Genomic DNA, 19508 nt, shown 5'->3' on the forward strand with positions numbered 1-19508 from the left:
GATGGAACCAAAACCTCCTGAGCGAAACACTTTGCTCTACACACACACACACACACACACACACACACACACACTCCCATCCAGCTGTGCGCGGCGACGCACCGCCACCCTGTGAAGTGAACGTGGGACACTCTGGGCTGAAGATGGATGGTAATGACGGGTGAGGCGGTTGGGGGATGGGTGTGTGTGATTAGCCACGAGTTGATCCCTTTGGGAGCAGATGGTGAGTGATGGCTTACCTAGTGGGGACGCCCGCAGCCGGCTAGTTCAGCGTCTCCACGCTGCCAGGAGGAGTTCAGGAGGACACGACGAGCGAGGCAAGCTCACAAGACGGGAGTGACGTGAGACAGGTGAGAGGCGTTTACGAGCTGCTGAAATTTAGTGCTATGGTCTAGAAAAGAAAAAAAATGGGAGAGGTTTGACATAATCCACACACACCTGGAGGGCAGTTTTAGATAAGAGAGTCTAAGAAGCCTTGATGGAAACTAGCATCTCACGTGTCACGTTTGGATGTTTATAGTGAGGCCTTTGTGATGTCGGGACGCGTGGGCCGGACTGTTGCTGCTGCTGCTGCTGCTGTGTTGCTGCTCTGCCTGCAGAGTCTGCACGGCTCGGCTCTCCCTGCAGTTTCCTCCTATGAGTTCACAGCCTACAGGATGCAGCAGTTCAACCTGGTGCAACAGAAACACGGTGAGTTCAGGGGCCTCGGAGCCAAAGCTGCAGCATGATGCAGGGAAAACATGCAGCATATGCAGATACTTTTACACAGTGTTTGCATTATTGAGACATGGCAACATTTTTGGTAAACTATGATTTTGAAGTTATCAAGACTTTGTTTTCCAAGAGGTGTTGGAGCTTTTATATTAACACTTCTAGGTGGCATATGCTGCAAAAAATATTTTTCAATCTCCCTATCTGGTCACTGAACTGCCGAGGAAAATTAAGTTCATCCTTTAATGTTCTTACCTACTCTGATTACAGTGTGTTCTAAACAAACAACCCTAACCCTTAAGTATTGTGGCGTCACAGGAGGGGCAGATACAGCAACAATCTGTCCATCTGAAACCACCTTGTTGTGTTTCTATTCAAAAATAAGTGGAAGGTCCAACAGCACTTTGGTTTTAATTGGAAGCTAAAGGTGGAGGAAGCCAAGGAGCAGACAGACACAAACAGCACTTAGACAAGACAGGCAGGTTGACTAAACATGAACAAAGGCCGCCCTTGTTCTGAAACACCAACATGCTCTCAGAGAGATGAACCGCCAGGTACTGAAGCTTGGAGTGGAGCTGAGATACTGTGGTGATGAGTTGGAGACGGCCAGCTGGGCCTGATTGCAGAGGCAGAGCAGGTGTGGATTGTTGAAGGAAGACCAATCGGGGGCGGTGACCAGTAGGGGTAGGGTTGAGGAAAACAAAAGAAACTTTTACATTGAGACAGTCCTGTATTATGATTGTGGTAACATTGTAATCTCGCTGTGTAAGCTAAAACTGAGCGTTTTTGCAGGAAGCTTTAAACAGGGCTAAGTATGGCATTTTCAGAGACCTACTTAAACTAGTTTTTGAGAAAATGAATGGAACAATAATGGTATGAAAGTGGGTTTGGTATGAGACCTAATAATGACATGATAAGTGTAATTTCTAGAAAGCAACAACTGGAAAAATGACACTCATCATCAAAATGAGTCACCTGGTCCGTGTGCGATGCCTTGACTATTGTTATAGATGGTAATTAATGCATGAATAACATGAACAAAAAACATTTCCACTATAAAAATGGATTGAAAGTAAACAAGTCAATAAAATAAAAAGAAAATTCGAACCCACAAATTAACAACACATTACCAACACCTCCCCCCATCACTCTACATCCTTCCTTCACGAGTGCAGGCTGCCGCGGGGCCATTGTGGTGGCGGAGGCGCGCTCCGCCGACGAGCCGGTACTGACCCGCCGCTGTGTGGTCATGAAGGTGGCCGACTTCACCACGGAGAAATACCTCCAGGCCCAGAAACAGAACGCTGCGGCCGTCCTCATCCTGCTGCCCAAAAACATCTCCAGCCTTCCCCAGGAGAGCATCCAGGTGAGGATGGAAGAGGAGGCGATGCTTGGTGGGGCGTTGTTCTGCTTGTTCCATCTCACACTGGTCTGTCTTCCTCTTCCTCTTTCTCCTGTCCTTCCTCTTCCTCAGTCCTTCATGGTGAGCGAGCGCGAGGCCCTGCAGAAGGAGACCCTGATGCCCGTGTACGTGGCTCCAGAGGACGACCAGCTGCTCTGCATGTACGAGGAGGTCAAACAGGCGGCGGCGACGCGGACCTCCTCCATATTCGTCAGAGGTGAGAGGAAGGAGCGATGACCTGTGACCTCACCAGGCCACCGGGATCAGAGATGACGCCCACCGCTTTTAAAATTTTCGTACAAAGATTAAAAATCCATGACTTAAAAATGTACAATAGAAAGATTCATCATCAACCGTGTTTTAGGTTGGGGGCGGAGTCTCGTAAGCCTTTTTACAGGTGTTTATTTTTGTGTGGTGGTTTATGGGAAAAAAGCTTTTTGGGCCGCATTGCAATTTGGCTGCAATACTTTGGGTGGTCACTAGTAAATATATATGTGTATATACATATAGTAAATTATAATGCATCCATGGGTTTTGTGCATGCCTTTCAATGTAATGAAGCAGAATGTTTTTGTTTGTTTGTTTTATTCTGGTTCTCGCCAGTTCTTCGCAGCATGGTGACGGCCACGGCCTTCCAGATCTTGGTTAGCAACAACGCAGCCATCAAGGCCGTGACTGACAACACTGTTGTCACGCTAGAGGTGAGAGCAGTCAGGTGGGGGATCGAGGTTATAATCCGAGACTGATGCAGTTGAATCAAACCTGACTGACACCACTGATCCTGACCTCAGGGTTCACTTGCTGGAGCGGCAGAAGATTCGCCCACCATTGTCGTCACCGCTCACTACGACTCCTTCGGTTTGGCGCCGGTGAGCCGCGTGAGAAATCACCAAATGGATTTTTTTTTGTCATGCCATTCAAACCTTCCTCTCGCTCTCTGTGCTAATGTGGGACACCAGTGGCTTTCGTACGGAGCCGATTCCAACGGCAGCGGCGTCACCGTCCTGTTAGAGTTGGTGCGACTCTTCCAGAAGCTGTACAGCAGCCCCAGGACCAGGCCGCAGTGAGTCACAGAAACATAAGTTGGCCCAACAGCCAAACATCAAAACCTATTATAGCACAGTTGTTGTAAACAGGAAGTGGCTTAATAAAGCATCCTAAACATGGCTGCTTTAAATGCTGATCTCACCATTGAATAGACTAATCATTTTCTTTTTAGAGGCCAAGTGTGTGTCAAACAAATATCTTGGCATGAAATGGAAGAAAAATGTATTTCTTTTACTTTTTACTTCTTTCAAAATAAAAATACTATCATTCCCTTTTTCTGGCAGATATAATCTCATGTTCTCCTTGACTGGAGGGGGAAAATACAACTTCCTCGGCACCAAGAGATGGCTGGAGGAGAACCTGGACCACGCCGGTCAGTTTGACCCAAGCTTTGATGCTGCGGTTTGACTGCATCGCTCTGGTTGATTCCAGCCATCCTGATCTTCCTCTGCAGAGACCAGCCTGCTCCATGACAACGTGGCCTTCGTGCTGTGTCTGGACTCTCTAGCCAATGGCGACGAACTCTTCATGCACGTGTCCCGCCCCCCGAAGCCCGACACAGCCATGCACTCCTTCATCCAAACACTGGAGGAGGTAACAAGTCAAAGTGCGGCCGCGGAAATCTGCTGCGGCTCCTTCTCACTCTTGACCCCACCACCGTGCCCTTTCCTCTAGGTGATGTCCTCCAGGTTCCCCTGGGTGAGGTCATCACTGGTGCACAAGAAGATCAACCTGGGCGAGTCCACCGTGGCCTGGGAGCACGAGCGCTACAGCCTGCGCAGGGTACCGAGTTTCACGCTGTCTCGCATGGGAGACCCCAAATCTGAGCTGCGTGGCTCCATCCTGGACACCATGTAGGTTCTCCTAAACTCCGAGTGTCGCGTCTCGTCTTGGTGGCGAGAGGACATCAACACGTGTCCTCTGTCTTTCTGAGCAGGTCCCAGGTGGACCTGAGGAAACTGAAGCGGAACGGCGTCATCGTGGCGGAAGCACTGGCACGCTTCATGTACGGGCTCTCGGAGAAGGTGACCGTCTAAAAGCAGCTGGGGGATGTTAGAGTTTGCACAGAAACAATGGTTATTTTTTTTTAATGACCTTTTCACCGTCCTCTGCCAGGGCTCGCCAAAAGATATACAGGTTTTCAAAGGCCAGATGGTAAGTTCATGCTTTTTTATTTTTTTCACACCTCTGTGCGAAGACTAATGCTGACATCTGGTGTACGTTTGCGTGAACTGAGGGGTGGCTGCATCTCGAGAGCGTGAATAGAAATGTAATAAAACAGGAATAATATCAAGTCCACTGAGCCGGGATGGGCCTGAGTTCTCCCCTGAAGGGTTCTGATTCTACTTTTTTTTGGGACTCCTGTATGCAGGACTTTCACGACGGCCGCATGTCCAGCCTGATGTCCTTCCTGACGTCGGTGCCCCGGGCCGCTCAGCTGCTGGACAAGGAGCCCGACCACATCCTGCTGCTCAACTCGCTGGAGCACGAGTTCAGACGTTACCTGCAGCACGTTCACAGACACACATTCCAGCAGGACAAGAGGTGAACACGCCGCCTGGTGCACAAACAACCACATGGCAACGACGGCAAAGTCAACAACTTTTTTTTTTTCTTAATTCTCTCAGGGACCCTGAAATCACCTTCTTCGACCAAATGAATCAAGCGGTGGTGATGTACAGGTAAGAGTTTAGGTTTGCGCCCTCAGTAAGACCCCCAGACGTACGGCTGACTGGTGTTTTCATTTCAGAGTGAAGCCTGCGGCTTTCGATCTCTTCCTCGGCGGCTGCATTGCGGCTTACCTGGGGATTGTTTACTACGCCATTCAGGTTGGCAAACATAACTTTTGATACTGTGTGCAGACAAATTGTTTTCTAGCGCAGCTTCCTTTTCGAAACACTCTCAGCCTTGTATGCCCCCTTTTAAAGGCCTGACAGACAGAGGGGGAAGTGTTCAGTACAGTGCATTTGTGTTCTTATATGGCGTGTATGTGTGTTTGTGTGTGCGCACGTGTGTGTGTGTGTGTGTGTGTGTGTGTGTGTGTGTGTGTGTGTGTGTGTGTGTGTGTGTGCTCTCCCTTGCAGAATTTTGGGTTCCTCTACACGAAGCTCAAAGCAGCAGTAAAATCCAAGCCACACTGAAGGAAGACAGAGTTGCCTGAGCGCACAAACACACAAAGAACATCTCCACAATGATAATGTGCCACTTTAAAAGTGTGTGCTTACTTTGACATGTGTATTTTTTATTTATTTATTCTTTTTTGAGAAAAATGCTCTTTGCTTTGAATCCTTTCTTACATGAACTCATGGTCACACTTTTTCTTGGAGGACATCAAAAAGTGAAATAAAGAAAGAAAGAAAAAACAAAAGAAAAGGCCTTGGGATTTGACTTGCATCACTGCGTCCTGAGGAAAGAAACCTTGGATTAGATTTTTTTTTCCTCAAGAATCCTAGTAAGGACACGTCTGCCACGTCATTAGGAAATTTCCTCATGTTCTCCCTGTCCGGGTGACAGGGACTTGAGGGGGATTAACACGGCTGTCAAACACGGCGGAGCCGCTGCAACGAGGAGATGAATAGCGAGTTCCTGTCACAGATAACTGAGAGGGTGAGAGAGAGAGAGAGAGAGAGAGAGAGAGAGAGAGAGGGAGAGAGAGGTGGGGACACAAAGGCACCTAGAGCACTTGGTAAATTATTAAAGCTCATGTGGTCTCCTGGTCGTGAATAGAGGTGACCCCTGGTGGCGGCTGGAGATTTTCAAATCAATTTTTTTGTTTTGCGGTTTTCCAACTCTGAAGCTTTTAGGGGTTTTTCTTTTGGTGGTGGGGACTAAACATATGGAAGCTTCGTCTTGTATTTTAGATCAGTGCTGATTATTTTTTCAAAAGGGCCCTGGTGATGCGAGCAGGTCATGCACAGTGACCCCAGGTATGTGTGTCTCTGCGGGGGGCTCAGCAGGATTAGTCTCCATGTTCTCAGGTGGCAACAAAAGAATTGTCATGCTTCAGCTCAATGCGTCTCTCAATGCATCCATCGCAGCACGGTCTTCACAAGCACACACAACAACAATACAAAAAAAAAAAAAAGATAGCGCTAACAGTTTTATGACTTGTGTATGCAGAGGATAAAGCGTTGTGATGCATTTTACTCAGACGTACATATAAATAGCAGATAAACAGGAAACGTAAACTTAAACTTGGAAAATATTTAAAATATCTTTTAAATATTTGCAATTTGCAAGTAAATCATAACTAAATAAATGAACAAATGAATGGGGGAAGCAATTAGCAGAGTGGCGTGTGTCAGGGGGAGGAGCTAGCGGGTGACCAGGTAGGGGAAGGTTGTCCGCGCCAGCGCCGACCTCTCAGAAGCATTCAGGGAGCGACTCTGCGGCAGAGATGAGCCCTCAGCTCTACCTCACTGTGTACGAGGAGCAGTTTGCCTCACCTGGCAGAGTCAAAAGAGAGCAACTCCGACCAACATCTGCCCACCGCAGGAACAACCCTCAGCCCAGGCCAGTGAGTACAACAACAACAACAACAACAACAACAACACACACAGGAAATAAGGTGGTGCACAAGACATGTCTTGATAGTCCAGAGTTGGCGTGACTTCACTGGAAGCCTGTATTTATCCATTTAATTCAGCAGGTTATTACAGCTTTGTACTCTCAGTTGATGCATTTCACCCAGTGCAGCCACTACTGGAACTGTGTGCATGCATGTAACTGTTCATCTTGCACCCTGCTGAGGTGTCTTTTACTAATTTGCAGCCACTTGTTTACATTTCCTCCAGCTCGGCGAAAGCCGTGTCTCATATATTATGCAGCGCTTCCTTTGCATCTGCTTATTCAACCAGACATGTAGTGAAGAGACCAAAGAGAGAGAAATAACTAATGGCAACTGCAAACACATGCAAAGCATGCAGTTTGAAACAGTCCATCTGTTTGTTGTACAATAATTTCTGCAAAATAAAGGTTTCAAGTCACAAAAATGGTTGAAGAAAATGGCCACGAAGAAAATTGTGCTGAATTAAAATCAGATCAACACCAAATAAATTGGATTTTCTTTTAAAGACAATATTTGCTAATAACACATTTATTTCCCCCTGACTGCCCAGGACTTTCTGTTTCCCAGGAGTCTTTGGTCCAAATACACGCCGCACCGCGCTTTTTCTCATCTGCTGCCCCCCGTGGACTCAGGCCGTCCTCTCTTCCCCCCTGTGAGACATTTGTCATTCCACAGTCCAGTTGTGACTTGCCCTGACAACCACCTGAAGGCCTGGGCCACTGGCGAAGCAAACCTCATGCCTCCTGTATGCACAGCCGTGCGACAGGCTCTGCCCCCTGCTGATGAATTGCAGAAACTGCAGCCAATTCAACTACCAGTCAGCTCTGGATTTAAACTCCAACCGGGTCTGAAGAGCCCAACAAGGTAACGCTGATCAGTTTAATCTTTACAACATACACAATAATTGTTACTAATTCAGAGTGATTTTAATGTACACCAGGGAGGATTATCACCCAGTGTCAGCCCAGCTACTCAGGTAAGAGAATTCCAACTTTAGTGCTGACTTTTAAACAGCCATTTCGGGGTTGAGTATAAATCTTGGCCATTTATTCTGACAGGCAACGTGCATCAGCCCGACTACCGCCGAGGCCTCGAACCAGCAACCCTGTGGCGGCTCTGCACGTCCCCCCGCTGGCACAGTGCCGGAGGTCTGCTGCTAAAATCAGCCTGGACTACAGGTGCATACCGAGTTTCATTAAGTCCCAAATATATCTTGATTGGAAGATGTTTTAACGCTCCGTAACGGATGACCACCAGGGTCTAATTTGGGCTTTTATGGTCTCTCCACAGCGGGTGCCACAGCTGCTTCCATGTAGTGAAGCCCTACCACGCTGCGCACTACACCATCCACCCGGAGTTTGTGTCCGAGTGCCTCCGTTAGCCACTATCACAGCCACGGCTCGTGAGAAACGGGGGAGCGGCGACTGCCGCAATCTGAAACCCTTCTGGGGGTCCCCCTGCAAACTGAGGGCCCATAAACCTAAGCCGTCGATTAATTCTCTATAGAGTAACTCAGTGTAACATGATGCAGGAACTCCTGCAGCCACCATCTCCCCGCCTGCCTGCAGCTTGGGGTGTTTGACTAAACAGTTTAGAATCAGTTTGAACATGATTCTGGCTTCTGGACTGAAAGAGTCTCGGCGTCCCCATTAATGTCTAGGACACATTGCAAAAATGTGATATGACACAGTAATAATGAGAAATTTATATTGTTTACTGCATATGTGGAGTAACTGACTGGATGGAACAAATTGGGAATGTTTCAAAAAAAAAAAAAAAAAAAATTGATGACAAAAAAAAAAGATGATTTCTTCCCCCCCCCCCTCCCCTGATATCTGTAATACACAAAAATATCATCAACGCTGCAACGTTTTTGTGTCTTTCTTTTCTTTTCCAGAAAATGTACTCACATAAATAGAAAACAAAAGATCAAAGGTCACAAGGGTCACACATACCTCTTGTAAATAGAGAGAGAGGCAGTCAAATTTAGAACAAACAGTTGAAACGGGTTCTTGGGTTGCAGCGGACTACATTTCCCATACTGCGGTGGGCGTGGCTGAGGCGTATACGCAACATGCCTGCTTTTCTCTCTCGGTCTTCTGTCTTTTTTTTTGTTGAGCAAACAAGTTGTGCCTGGAGCTGCCGAGCGGGCTGTCACTGATCGGTAGGCAAATCAAAGCTGTTTTCACCAAGCGCTGCAGATTAAGCGGCGGCCGGGCGGGGGGACGCGTTCGTATTTTCAACCTTTAATCGCGTTTGTGTTTTGCAAGTTAATTTCCAAACTCCGTTAACTTCTCGTGCGAACGGCGGCCGCGGCGCGCAAGCAGGGCTGTATGTTTTCCCATACGTCCGCGGTGTGTACAGTAGCAGCTGCCTTCCATTACCTCGCTGCTTTCAGTCAATCCAATCTGTCACATAACTTTAATACTTGTTGTTTCAGAAAACACACACACACACACACACACGCACGTTCAAACGGTAAAGCATCTTTGCCACTGTCAACGGTGGAAACATCAAGATCTGTTTGGACACGTGTTGTGGTTTTTTGCTCTCTTTCTTTTTTTTTTTCTCGTTTGTTTTTTAGGCCACCTAAAAGATTCTCAAGCCTTTCGACCTCATCAGCACTTCTGTGTTTATATTTCTCGGAGTAGAAGATAGAGGATGGCTGAGGTGGTAGATATGAGTCCCATGATTAGGTCACCACCATAAACAAATACAGTCCCCAAGAGCAAGGACTGCATTTGCAGAAGGGGCATAGTCGCCCATTAAATGTCACAATATCTTGTTTTGTCAAGGGTATGAACTGCGATTCCAAGACGATTTGGTCCAAAATGTGAATTTGGCTGCAATATTTTTTATTTAAGAAAAAGACAAAACAAAACAATTTTAATCATTCTCGTGCACAAACCCGGATTTTACTTTTCTTTTTGATAATGATTGGTTGAATGAAGCAAAGGCCTGCTTTTGTCACAGCCTTTAAGTTGATGCTTATCTATAGACATTTGACTGCTTTAGGAAAAAACAACAACAATGAGAGTTTTGTTTCAAAAAGTTGGTTTCTGTCTGTTTCCCGACTGGTTAATGATTAACAATGTGGTTTGGTGTTGGATTTACTCTCTTCTGCACATTACACTCATGAAGACATGCTTATAACCCCACTGAGGACTCTTGCCAAAGAATCTCAATGAAATAATCTCAACTGTGATCATGTCATACATGAACAGTTAAAAGAAATGTTGACTTGTAGCTTGTATCTATTATTTAGTATCTGATAATATGTTCCTTCCATTTATTTTTATTCATTTTTATTTTTACGACCCATTAAAACAAATTATGCAGTATATATACACAATTAGATGGCACATTAGCCACAAATAATTTGTTATATTATTATATTGCTATATATTGTATTATTATTAAGATAGATTTTTTGTTGTTCCATCGTTATTCACCTCTGCTGCATTGTTGCGGTCTATTTCAGCCTGGACTTGCCAGTAAACAGAGAACTTTAGGAAAAGTAAACTTTTGCTGAGCTGTGCACTTTAATCTAATCTGTTTTGATTAGTTTAACTCACAACAAGCAACATCAAGCACTCAATTACCCATAAGACCTTTGTTTGCTCCATCCCCTCTGGAAGGGATGGCTGAGGCTGTCGCAATGTCCGATTTTCTTTCATTTTCTTTCTTCTCTCTGTAAAGAATGAACTAGATGGCTTCAAGTTTAGGTGTCTGGCTTGAATAAGCACAAAGTTTAGTATTCCCCCTGTCCACTGCACAGGCAGAGCTCTTAGGCCAAAATCCCTTTTGCTACTCTTCTGCTTCCTTACATACAAATGAGATTTCTTTCACTCAAAGTCATATGTTAGAATTACTTCGGGGAACATCCACTTTATCCTCTTATGGGTAATTGGCAGTAGATGTGTTTAGTAAGTTCACATCCTGACGGCGTAATACCTCTGGGCAAGCCAAAATCACTTTGTGCAGCAATGCAGATCATGTACGACAATGGTAGGAATGTAAGGCAGGCTTAAAACTAAAGAAGACCAAGGAACTTGATGACAGCAAATAAGTAATAAAAAGACTTTTTCTATTACACAAATTTTACTTTACTCACATTTTGTGACAATATCTTCTTAGCGTGTCAATAAACTCCCCAGAAATTAAAATATTTTACTTCTCGAGGTTCTCCAGCTATAATCTTATCATAGTCAGGATATTACCTCTACCAGGTTCACCAACAACACAGACATTGCCATCCATAACTAGTCATATGAGATGCTGGGAGAGTAAGTAACACATTAAGTATCTTCAAACTGCCCAAATGTATAAAATGTATGAATCAGTTTTGTCCATATGCTTCTGCATTTAGTGTCAGAAAAGTTGCAGCACATTTCAATGTTTCCTTTTATGTAACCAGTATTGCCGTCTACCCATTTATGTCCACTGTCTCGCTCTCTCTCTCTCTCTCTCGACAGGCAACACAAACAGACGCCACACAAAGGCAAACAGAGTTCCCTGCAAAGCATTACTGCAATTGTTTGGACGGCAGCGCTTCAGATTTACACACTGAACAGCGCCGGTCATGTACCAAGTTGTGCCGGGGGGAGCGGGAGGCACAATTACAGATGTCATCCCCAAGCAGAAGCACAGCAAGGACACTCGACCTCTGGTCGGCGCTGGAGTAATCGGCCTGGTGCTGGTGATTGCAGCAGTGAGTGCGTGGTGTTATTACATCTCCTCTCTGCGCAAAGCTGAGCTGCTTAAGACTCAGCTGCTGGATTTGAATAAAGATGGCTACATTATCCGCAACCAAGGCGGGTCTATTGTTTTCAGAATGGATTTCAGGTTGGTCAGTTTTTGTGTTTTCATTTTGTTTTGTGGTTGCTGTGAATTAATATCTCTACAATGACATTTATTGTGCACACATTCAGTCAATTTGAGTAAAAAAAAAGCAGGACTTATTTTCATTATTTGGCAACTAGATTAAAGATGCTGCTTGACTTGTTGTATATCTTGGCCACAGGTCGGGTACACTGGACCTGGACTCTTGCACCAAAGAAGGCGAGATGCTGAGCTGCGGATCGACCACAGACAGAAAACTGAACTTCTTCATTGAGACGGTGCGACCAAAGGACACGGTGCAGTGCTACCGTGTTCGCTGGGAGGAGCTGGTTCCCGACATTCCGGTTGAGCATGCCATGACATACAAGTTTGCGCACTGGTATGGTGGTGCTGTGTCAGCGATCCAGCACTGGCCCATCTCAATCTCAGGCCGACTGGCTCCCAAACCCTTCGTCACAGGCGACATCTACTCCAATCGCAACGAATTTGGAGGAATTCTGGAGAGTTACTGGCTTTCATCCAACGCCACGGCCATCAAGATTAACAATTCTGTGCCCTTTCACCTGGGCTGGAATGACACGGAGAAGACCATGTCCTTCCAGGCGCGATACAACGACAGTCCTTTCAAGCCGAACCCCGGGGAGGCACCGTGCGCTGAACTCAGCTACAGAGTCTGTGTCGGTTTGGATGTAACATCTATTCACAAGTACATGGTCCGCAGATACTTCAACAAACCCAATAAAGTGCCTGCAAAAGCCATGTTCCGCCATCCAATATGGTCAACTTGGGCCTTACACAAGACTGACATTGACCAAGGGAAACTCCTCAAGTATGCCGCCAACATTCGCAAGCATAACTTCACCTGTAGCCACCTGGAACTGGACGATCGCTACACCAGTCGCTACGGAGAATTTGAGTTTGATCGGACAAAGTTCCCCAATGTCTCGTCCATGTTCCAAAAGCTGAAGTCAGATGGATTCCTGGTGTCGCTCTGGATACACCCCTTCGTTAACTATGACTCTGATAACTTCCACACATGCGTTGATAGGGGCTTGTTTGTGCGTGAGCCGATGGGTGGACTGCCAGCCTTGGTGCGCTGGTGGAATGGCATCGGTGGCATCTTGGATTTCACAAACCCGGAAGCACGCGATTGGTTTTCATCCCAGCTGCGTTCGCTACGCTCCCGGTACGGAGTGTCCTCCTTCAAATTCGATGCAGGTGAAACCAACTATTTACCATGGAAATTTAGCACAAGAACCCCTATTCGGGATCCAAGTTTTTTCACAAGGCGATACACAGAAATGGCCATTCCTTATAACGACAGAGCCGAGCTGCGCAGCGGCTACCAGTCCCAGAACATTTCTTGCTTCTTCAGGCCAATTGACAGAGACTCGGTTTGGGGCTACGAGTTGGGTCTCAAATCTCTCATCCCCACGGTGCTCACCATCAGTATTCTTGGCTATCAGTTCATTCTGCCCGATATGATTGGAGGGAATGCCTATCTGAACCGCACTGATGGAAATCGTGCATTACCTGACCGAGAACTCTATATCCGCTGGCTGGAGCTGTCTGCCTTCATGCCCTCCATGCAGTTTTCCATCCCGCCTTGGGAGTACGACAATGAGGTGGTTGAAATTGCTCGGAAATACACAGCCCTCCACGAGAGCATTGTGGCGCCACGGGTCCTGGAGCTGGCTGGCGAGGTGCTGGACACTGGAGATCCAATCATCAGGCCCCTGTGGTGGATTGCCACCGGCGATGAGACAGCCTATAAAATTGACTCTCAGTTCCTGATTGGGGATGACCTCATGGTCGCCCCCGTTTTGGAGCCCGGGAAGCAGGAGCGCGACATCTATCTGCCTGCTGGCCGCTGGAGAAGTTACAAGGGAGAGAGATTTGATATCAAGAAGCCGCTGCACCTCACAGACTATCCCGTGGATTTGGATGAAATTGCTTACTTTGTTTGGGTGTAGCGAGGGAGGGACTGAGGAGTTGAAATTGCTTGACTTTCTTTGTTGCCTCAGTTCGCTTGTAAGACAAGGCTCACGCCTTTGTTAGCACATGGGGGGAAAAGTAGGGAAAACAAAATGTGAGCTATGATTAATTACTGTGACCTCCATAAAAAATATAAGCTTTTCTGTGTTTGGTTTGAAAAAGAGCCAGTAGTGTCTTAAGGAGAGCAACGTCTGGACACACCTCGTCATCTTAATTGCAAGTTAGAAAGCAAGCAAGGAAACAAACCATGTATTACGATAAGTTGTGTGATGGACCTGCTGGTCCAGTGTCCAAGGATCATGGTTGTCCTCTCGTGTGCATGCAGAATTACGGGCATATAGCAAACTGTACGGTACCAGAGCGACAATATGCTTATCATGTGGACACATCTTGCAGGTTTCCCTGCTGAGTCATTGGTTCTGTTACACACTTCCATGTGATAACCGGTTTAAAGAAGTGTTACACACTCAGTCTCCGTAACGCACACAACAACACACAGTAAATTAGTCTTGGACAGAGCTAAATCAGCAAGATTTCTAACAGAGTAGCAAGACAGTGCGTTTCATTGCTGATGTAGCACAACATCAAAAACTTCAAGCATTTGATTTTGTGTTTAAATGTTGATACATTCAGGTTTTAATTTATGTGTGTATGTGTTGTTTGATCTTCTTGTTTATTGCCATACAATTAATGTATATATGTATATATATATATATATATATATATATATATATATATATATATATATATATATATATATGTATATATATATATATATATACATATATATATATATATATATGTATATATATATATATATATACATTTTTTTTTTTAAAAGGGAGTTTGAACTGTGAACTTGTGTAAGGCATAATTTCCATTAGATACAATCAAGTTGTTTTTCTTCTTGAAAGATCGAACATTTTGCATCAAGGGAGATCATTTTAAGGCTTAAAGTGAAAAAGTAGCCTGAGTAAACACTTGGTACTGATAAAGAAAAACATTTTGGCTGAAAATCTTCCCTCTTTCTTCGTTTGACTTCAAGGAGATACAAAAAGGAAAAACTTTGTGCTTATCAGGGGAAATGGTTGATTTGTAGCCACCATAAACTGCGTGAGCTCTCATCTCTGTAGCAATGCCATCAAACTGAGAGCAGGGTTTTATTTGCCTTTAAATGTTTTATATCCGTCCTCAGTACACATTTCTTTTTTACTTTTTATTTTTTTGCCTTTCTGATGGTAAATGCACTTATCTGGCCAATAATACAAGGTGTGGAAGAATTGATAACTGAAATATAATAACTGAACATGCATATATTATCTGATATATAGTTATATGAAAATCACTGTGTGTTACGTATCTTTTATATTTGTTGTTAATGATCATCACAAGCCATGTCAGAGCCATTTCAATTACAACTTAACCTCATTCTCATTTTTTGGGTGGAAACATTTCTCTGTTCGGTGGGTGTTTCAGGACATTCATGTGCCTATGTTGTGTTTCAAAATGTTGGAACTAAAATAAAAGCCTTAAATTCTGCATAGTAGAGATCACAACATTTTACATTCTGCAACAGTGTATTTTCACTCACTTGTGCCAGTGCATGTATGTATGTGTGTATGTGTATGTGTGTGTGTGTGTGTGGTGTGTGTGTGTGTGTGTGTGTGTGGTGTGTGCGCATGCGCCCGGGTTGGCCTCACTGGATCTTGTTTGTGCCTTTTAACATAGTTTCATCATAACACCACTGCCTATTTATAGCAGCTCTCACTCTGACTTGGCCAGACCTGAAGATCTGAAGCTCTCGCTGCCTCGTGCTTCATTACAAACCTGAAGAAATGCATCCCACCCTGAACATTGATTTTCATGGCTTAGTGTGTGCTGTTATTAAAAATAAAAAATATAGATCTGACTCTGAGCATTTTTGCTTATAAGCAGCCCTGGGTCTTAGAGAAGAGGGCGAGAATATTAGTGTTGCTTACATGAAGTGTTTTTGTCATTAGAGGCCAGTGGATCTCACATGCTGGACCTTTAAAAAGAAGGCGAGACACACGTGATATTGATGTCAGTAAACTGATCTTGCGGTAAGTAGCAAGCCAATAACCTGCCACTGTTTTGAGGTTTTGCAGTACATGATAGTACATATGCCTGTGAACTCCATGCGCAAGAGACACTGTTGATGGCCTTTCTTTCTTTTTTCTTTCTTTTTTTTATTACCACTGACTCATCATGAGGCAGTAATGACATGATGATGATTCAGTTGCGTATGCTATTTGTGGGACATTAGAAAACAAGGATTAAAAGGCTTTTTCTTTGGCCAATAGGCACATTGCCATAATCCCTCTAGTCCTAAGAGTTGGTACATTCCCTTTTATTATCAATACCTGTTACCTGAGATACTCAAGTATGATACAAGTAGCATTATGGCACATGAAACGTACTTGCACCACAAATTTTGCCAAGATCAGACGTGAATGTAGTTATGCCTATGCATTTGCCTTAAACAGAACTCAATCAATGCTATTTCACAGTGTGTTGAATGTTCAGGTGCCGACTTGTACATGAGAGCATTTTGGAATTTTTACACTGTGTATTTGGGGAGTTTTGAGGGAGGGAGACACGTGCAGTTCACCTCAGCTGGTGTCTCGGCCCCACCTGGATCTCAAAACAACAGGTACAGATTGAATTGGTATTGACTGTAATTAAATGGAATGTACCAACTCATGTGGCTTGGGGATAGCGGCAATGGCGAATTTGCTAAGAAATGTTGAACTATTTCTTTAACATTAACAACTTTGCAATAACTCTTCAGGTCATCAGGTGCTGCTATATCTCTCACACTAGGCCATAAAACAGAAAGACACACACAAACGAACGCACACGCGTGACATTGGGGTCAGTAAACTGATCATGCAATCAGTAAGCCAATAACCTGTAACCTCTCCGAGGTTTTGCAATCCATGATAACTAATATGCCTGTGAACTCATATCGCCAGAGACACCCTTGAGGGACTTTTCCAACTTTTTTTGCGCCCTGCTCATCATGGGGCAATAATGACAAGGTGATGAAACAATCGCGCGGGTTATTTGGAGTCTGCGTTCAGATCAATAAATCATCTGGCGCTTTGCGATTTGAGGCCAAGAGAGCATGTACACAGCAATGCAGAGACATCGAGGGGAAAAAAAATAAATAATGACAGCAACAATATTTATCACAATTACGGTTATTCTTTTATGAGTTCAAGCAGTCTGGCTGGATGACTCCTCACAGGCGTGCGGCTCGTGTGTTTTGGGGAATTTATTCCATTTCACACCGCTGGTGTACGGCTCAGAACTACTTCACTTTATTTGCTCATGCCTCATCTTTCTGCGGAATTGATTTGGACTCGCAGCTCGCGCGGGGAGGACACACACTCATTGATTAGCTGTCTGTGCGCTCGCGCCAATCAATAGTATTTGTCAGTTTGCTTTCTGCAATCATACTGTTTGGCTCTGCCCATCTTTTCATGGACTGGACAATTAATTCATGGGGGAGGATGAAAGGGAAGTGGTTGAATCCAGAGCACACACAGACGCTTTGGTTTTTTGCTTTTTTTTTTGTTGTTGTTGTGCGTGAATGTCTTTTTGTGGAGCTGAATGTGTGCGCTTCACTTTATACTACAAAAACAGTAAAAGCATAAAGGAAAAATTGCAAGTATTGCATCGCATTAGTATTTAATCTAAATGAAAATAACCACTAAGCCTAACATTGCAGCAGTGTTTTCCTCAAAGATGGAAGAAAAAAAAGCACATTAGAAATCACTGAATGCAGTGCTTCAGACGTCCAGATGGGTGCAGTGTAGCTGCACTAGTAAATTCCACCCTCTGACATATTAGCGGACAGCGGCCCAGTCCAGATGTTGCTGTGTGAGTGCGGGCGTGCACACACACCAAAACAGGACACGCAAACTGGCAGAGCGCGTCCAACCCCACCTGTGACTCCACCTGTGTGTCCATCTGCGGGCCAGAGATGCCAGTTGTTCTGGTTCGCAGCCAGTGTGCATCAAGCACCGTCTCGCAGCCTCCGTCGATGAGCCTGTCTGCTGCCTGTCCTCGCCACTCAGCCGCCTTCGTGGATCATAGGAAGAGAAAGGAGCGTCGCACGCTGTGCGGAACGCCGCTATCTCACTAATAGTGTGTTTAAAAAGAAAGAAAAAGAAAGAGTTTTGCGAAGTAAACTTTCGCCCAGCACGGCACTGCGAAGTGTTACTTTCAGCAAGGCGTGGCTGAGGGGATGCATGTTGCGCCTATTCTAATGTGTTTTGTTTAATGATATGTAGCTTGGCTGCCACAAACAAACTGACTTTTGGCAACGTATGGTAAGCTAAGGACAATGTACACTCGCTGGCCACTTTATTAGGTACACAATGCTAGTACCGAGAACCTAATAAAATGCACAATGTACATGTATAATATCAAATAAATTTATAATACTGTGTACATAAGCAATATTTCAAAAGTTTCGATAAAGTACAATTGCGATTTGCAGGTGTTTCCATTGAGTGGTGTGTAGCGCATAAGCCGCAATTCTAATGTAATTCTCGTAAATTCTTGTCCCGCGAGATTTTACGAGAGTTCCGTTTGCTTTTTTTGTTTACGTTTGTTTGCTGTCAAGAATGGTTGTTACATTTTTCTCTTTGATTATTTAAAAAAAAAAAAAAAATTCCGTCTCCTCCTCCGTTATTTTCACTTGAAGTGAGCTGGTCACGTGATCCCGTACTTCACGTCCGGTGACGTGTAAATACGGAAAAAGTGTTTCCATGACGCTTTTGCGATGCTGTGACGATCCCTGGAGATGGGCAGATGCGGATCACTAGGACGACAACTTCAACAAGTCGCCTTCGCCTGCGTCCACGTGCCAAAATGCATCAAGTTGCTGCCACGTGATTCGCTGGTTAACTATTGGTGCGAAGTGGCCGTTGAGTTTAAAAAAAAAAACGTTTTACAAATCTCATTGTCAAAATTGTCAAAGCAAAAACATTGAAACAGGCAGTGAAGTGTAACGCATGAGCCTTGGTTCTATTAAAAATGAAAAAAAACAGCCTTCACACCATGTGTAACTCAAGAGTGTTTATTGTGAGGAGACCGCAGGGGAAATAAAAGCCCCACGGCCGCCTCCAGAGGAGTGAAGCGAGAATTTTTGTCCTTAACCCAGAGAATTTTCACTCTGTAACTAGAATGACCTCGCATCTGGCGCTGCCGCCGCTCGTCTGACAGGAATATGTCTGTCCTCGCTAGGTAACAAATGAACCCAACACCCCCGAGACCGCTCTCGCATCTGTTTTAGTTTTTCACCTGTCGGTTCGCCGCACTGCATCAGCCTCACACTCCGCCGCAGCCTGCGTGGACGTCAGAGCGAGGCTTTTGGTGTTGCAGGGACGGAGACGGTCACCGTCTGCCCGCGGCGCCGCATTTCTTAACTTCATGAATGCGTTTCGGCGGTAAAATGTCTTTTCTCATCTCCGTGCGTCGTCAGGTGGCCCATTTGGCGAGTCGGAGCTGCCAGTGGTCACATTATTTATCTGTTGTTCCACTATTTTACTGTTTTGTTCTACTTATTTTTACATCTAAAATAAGGCCACAGTGAGTCGATTGGGGTTAATGATTGCGAGTCCGATCCCTGGCTGCAGTTTGACAGAGTGCTCTTGGAAAAAAATGAAAAAGCTGCAGCTGGAGACGGTGCTGCAGAAAAAATTACAGCTTGTGTGCTTCGGTGGACAGATTCATTACTGTGTGTTTAATGTGCCAAAATCTAATTTCATCCCTATTTATTATTTTTCCTTCTCTCTGGTTATTGGTTTTTAGTTTTTTGGGGGTTAATGTTGTGTTTTATTTCTGGGAAGATCATCCCTTTAATGGGCATTTCTATATTTGTAAATTTTGACTAAATTATTATTTTTCAACTAA

At 44.8% G+C, this 19508-nt stretch overlaps 3 protein-coding genes across 3 annotated transcripts; all 3 read left to right on the forward strand.

The window, feature by feature from the left end:
• The first annotated feature begins 12 nt into the window (after positions 1-12).
• Positions 13-5544, forward strand: LOC142880409 (BOS complex subunit ncln). Its single transcript, XM_076014317.1, has 16 exons — positions 13-350; positions 521-690; positions 1887-2077; positions 2186-2330; positions 2717-2814; positions 2905-2982; positions 3073-3176; positions 3445-3533; positions 3615-3754; positions 3836-4014; positions 4098-4185; positions 4277-4315; positions 4533-4705; positions 4789-4842; positions 4911-4989; positions 5245-5544. The coding sequence occupies exons 2-16, from the start codon at positions 534-536 to the stop codon at positions 5299-5301; spliced, it is 1671 nt and encodes a 556-aa protein (XP_075870432.1). The 5' UTR covers positions 13-350; positions 521-533; the 3' UTR covers positions 5302-5544.
• A 915-nt stretch (positions 5545-6459) lies between these two features.
• Positions 6460-8508, forward strand: LOC142880416 (uncharacterized). The gene is made up of 5 exons (XM_076014334.1): positions 6460-6677; positions 7279-7592; positions 7669-7704; positions 7787-7906; positions 8019-8508. The coding sequence occupies exons 1-5, from the start codon at positions 6558-6560 to the stop codon at positions 8107-8109; spliced, it is 681 nt and encodes a 226-aa protein (XP_075870449.1). The 5' UTR covers positions 6460-6557; the 3' UTR covers positions 8110-8508.
• A 253-nt stretch (positions 8509-8761) lies between these two features.
• Positions 8762-14276, forward strand: myorg (myogenesis regulating glycosidase). Its single transcript, XM_076014311.1, has 3 exons — positions 8762-8892; positions 11204-11573; positions 11752-14276. The coding sequence occupies exons 2-3, from the start codon at positions 11311-11313 to the stop codon at positions 13541-13543; spliced, it is 2055 nt and encodes a 684-aa protein (XP_075870426.1). The 5' UTR covers positions 8762-8892; positions 11204-11310; the 3' UTR covers positions 13544-14276.
• The last annotated feature ends 5232 nt before the right edge of the window (positions 14277-19508 follow it).

The sequence above is a fragment of the Nelusetta ayraudi genome, unplaced genomic scaffold, assembly GCF_046127955.1.
Source record: "Nelusetta ayraudi isolate G7.1 ecotype Tasmania unplaced genomic scaffold, CSIRO-AGI_Nayr_v1 ptg000168l, whole genome shotgun sequence".
NCBI lineage: Eukaryota > Metazoa > Chordata > Actinopteri > Tetraodontiformes > Monacanthidae > Nelusetta > Nelusetta ayraudi.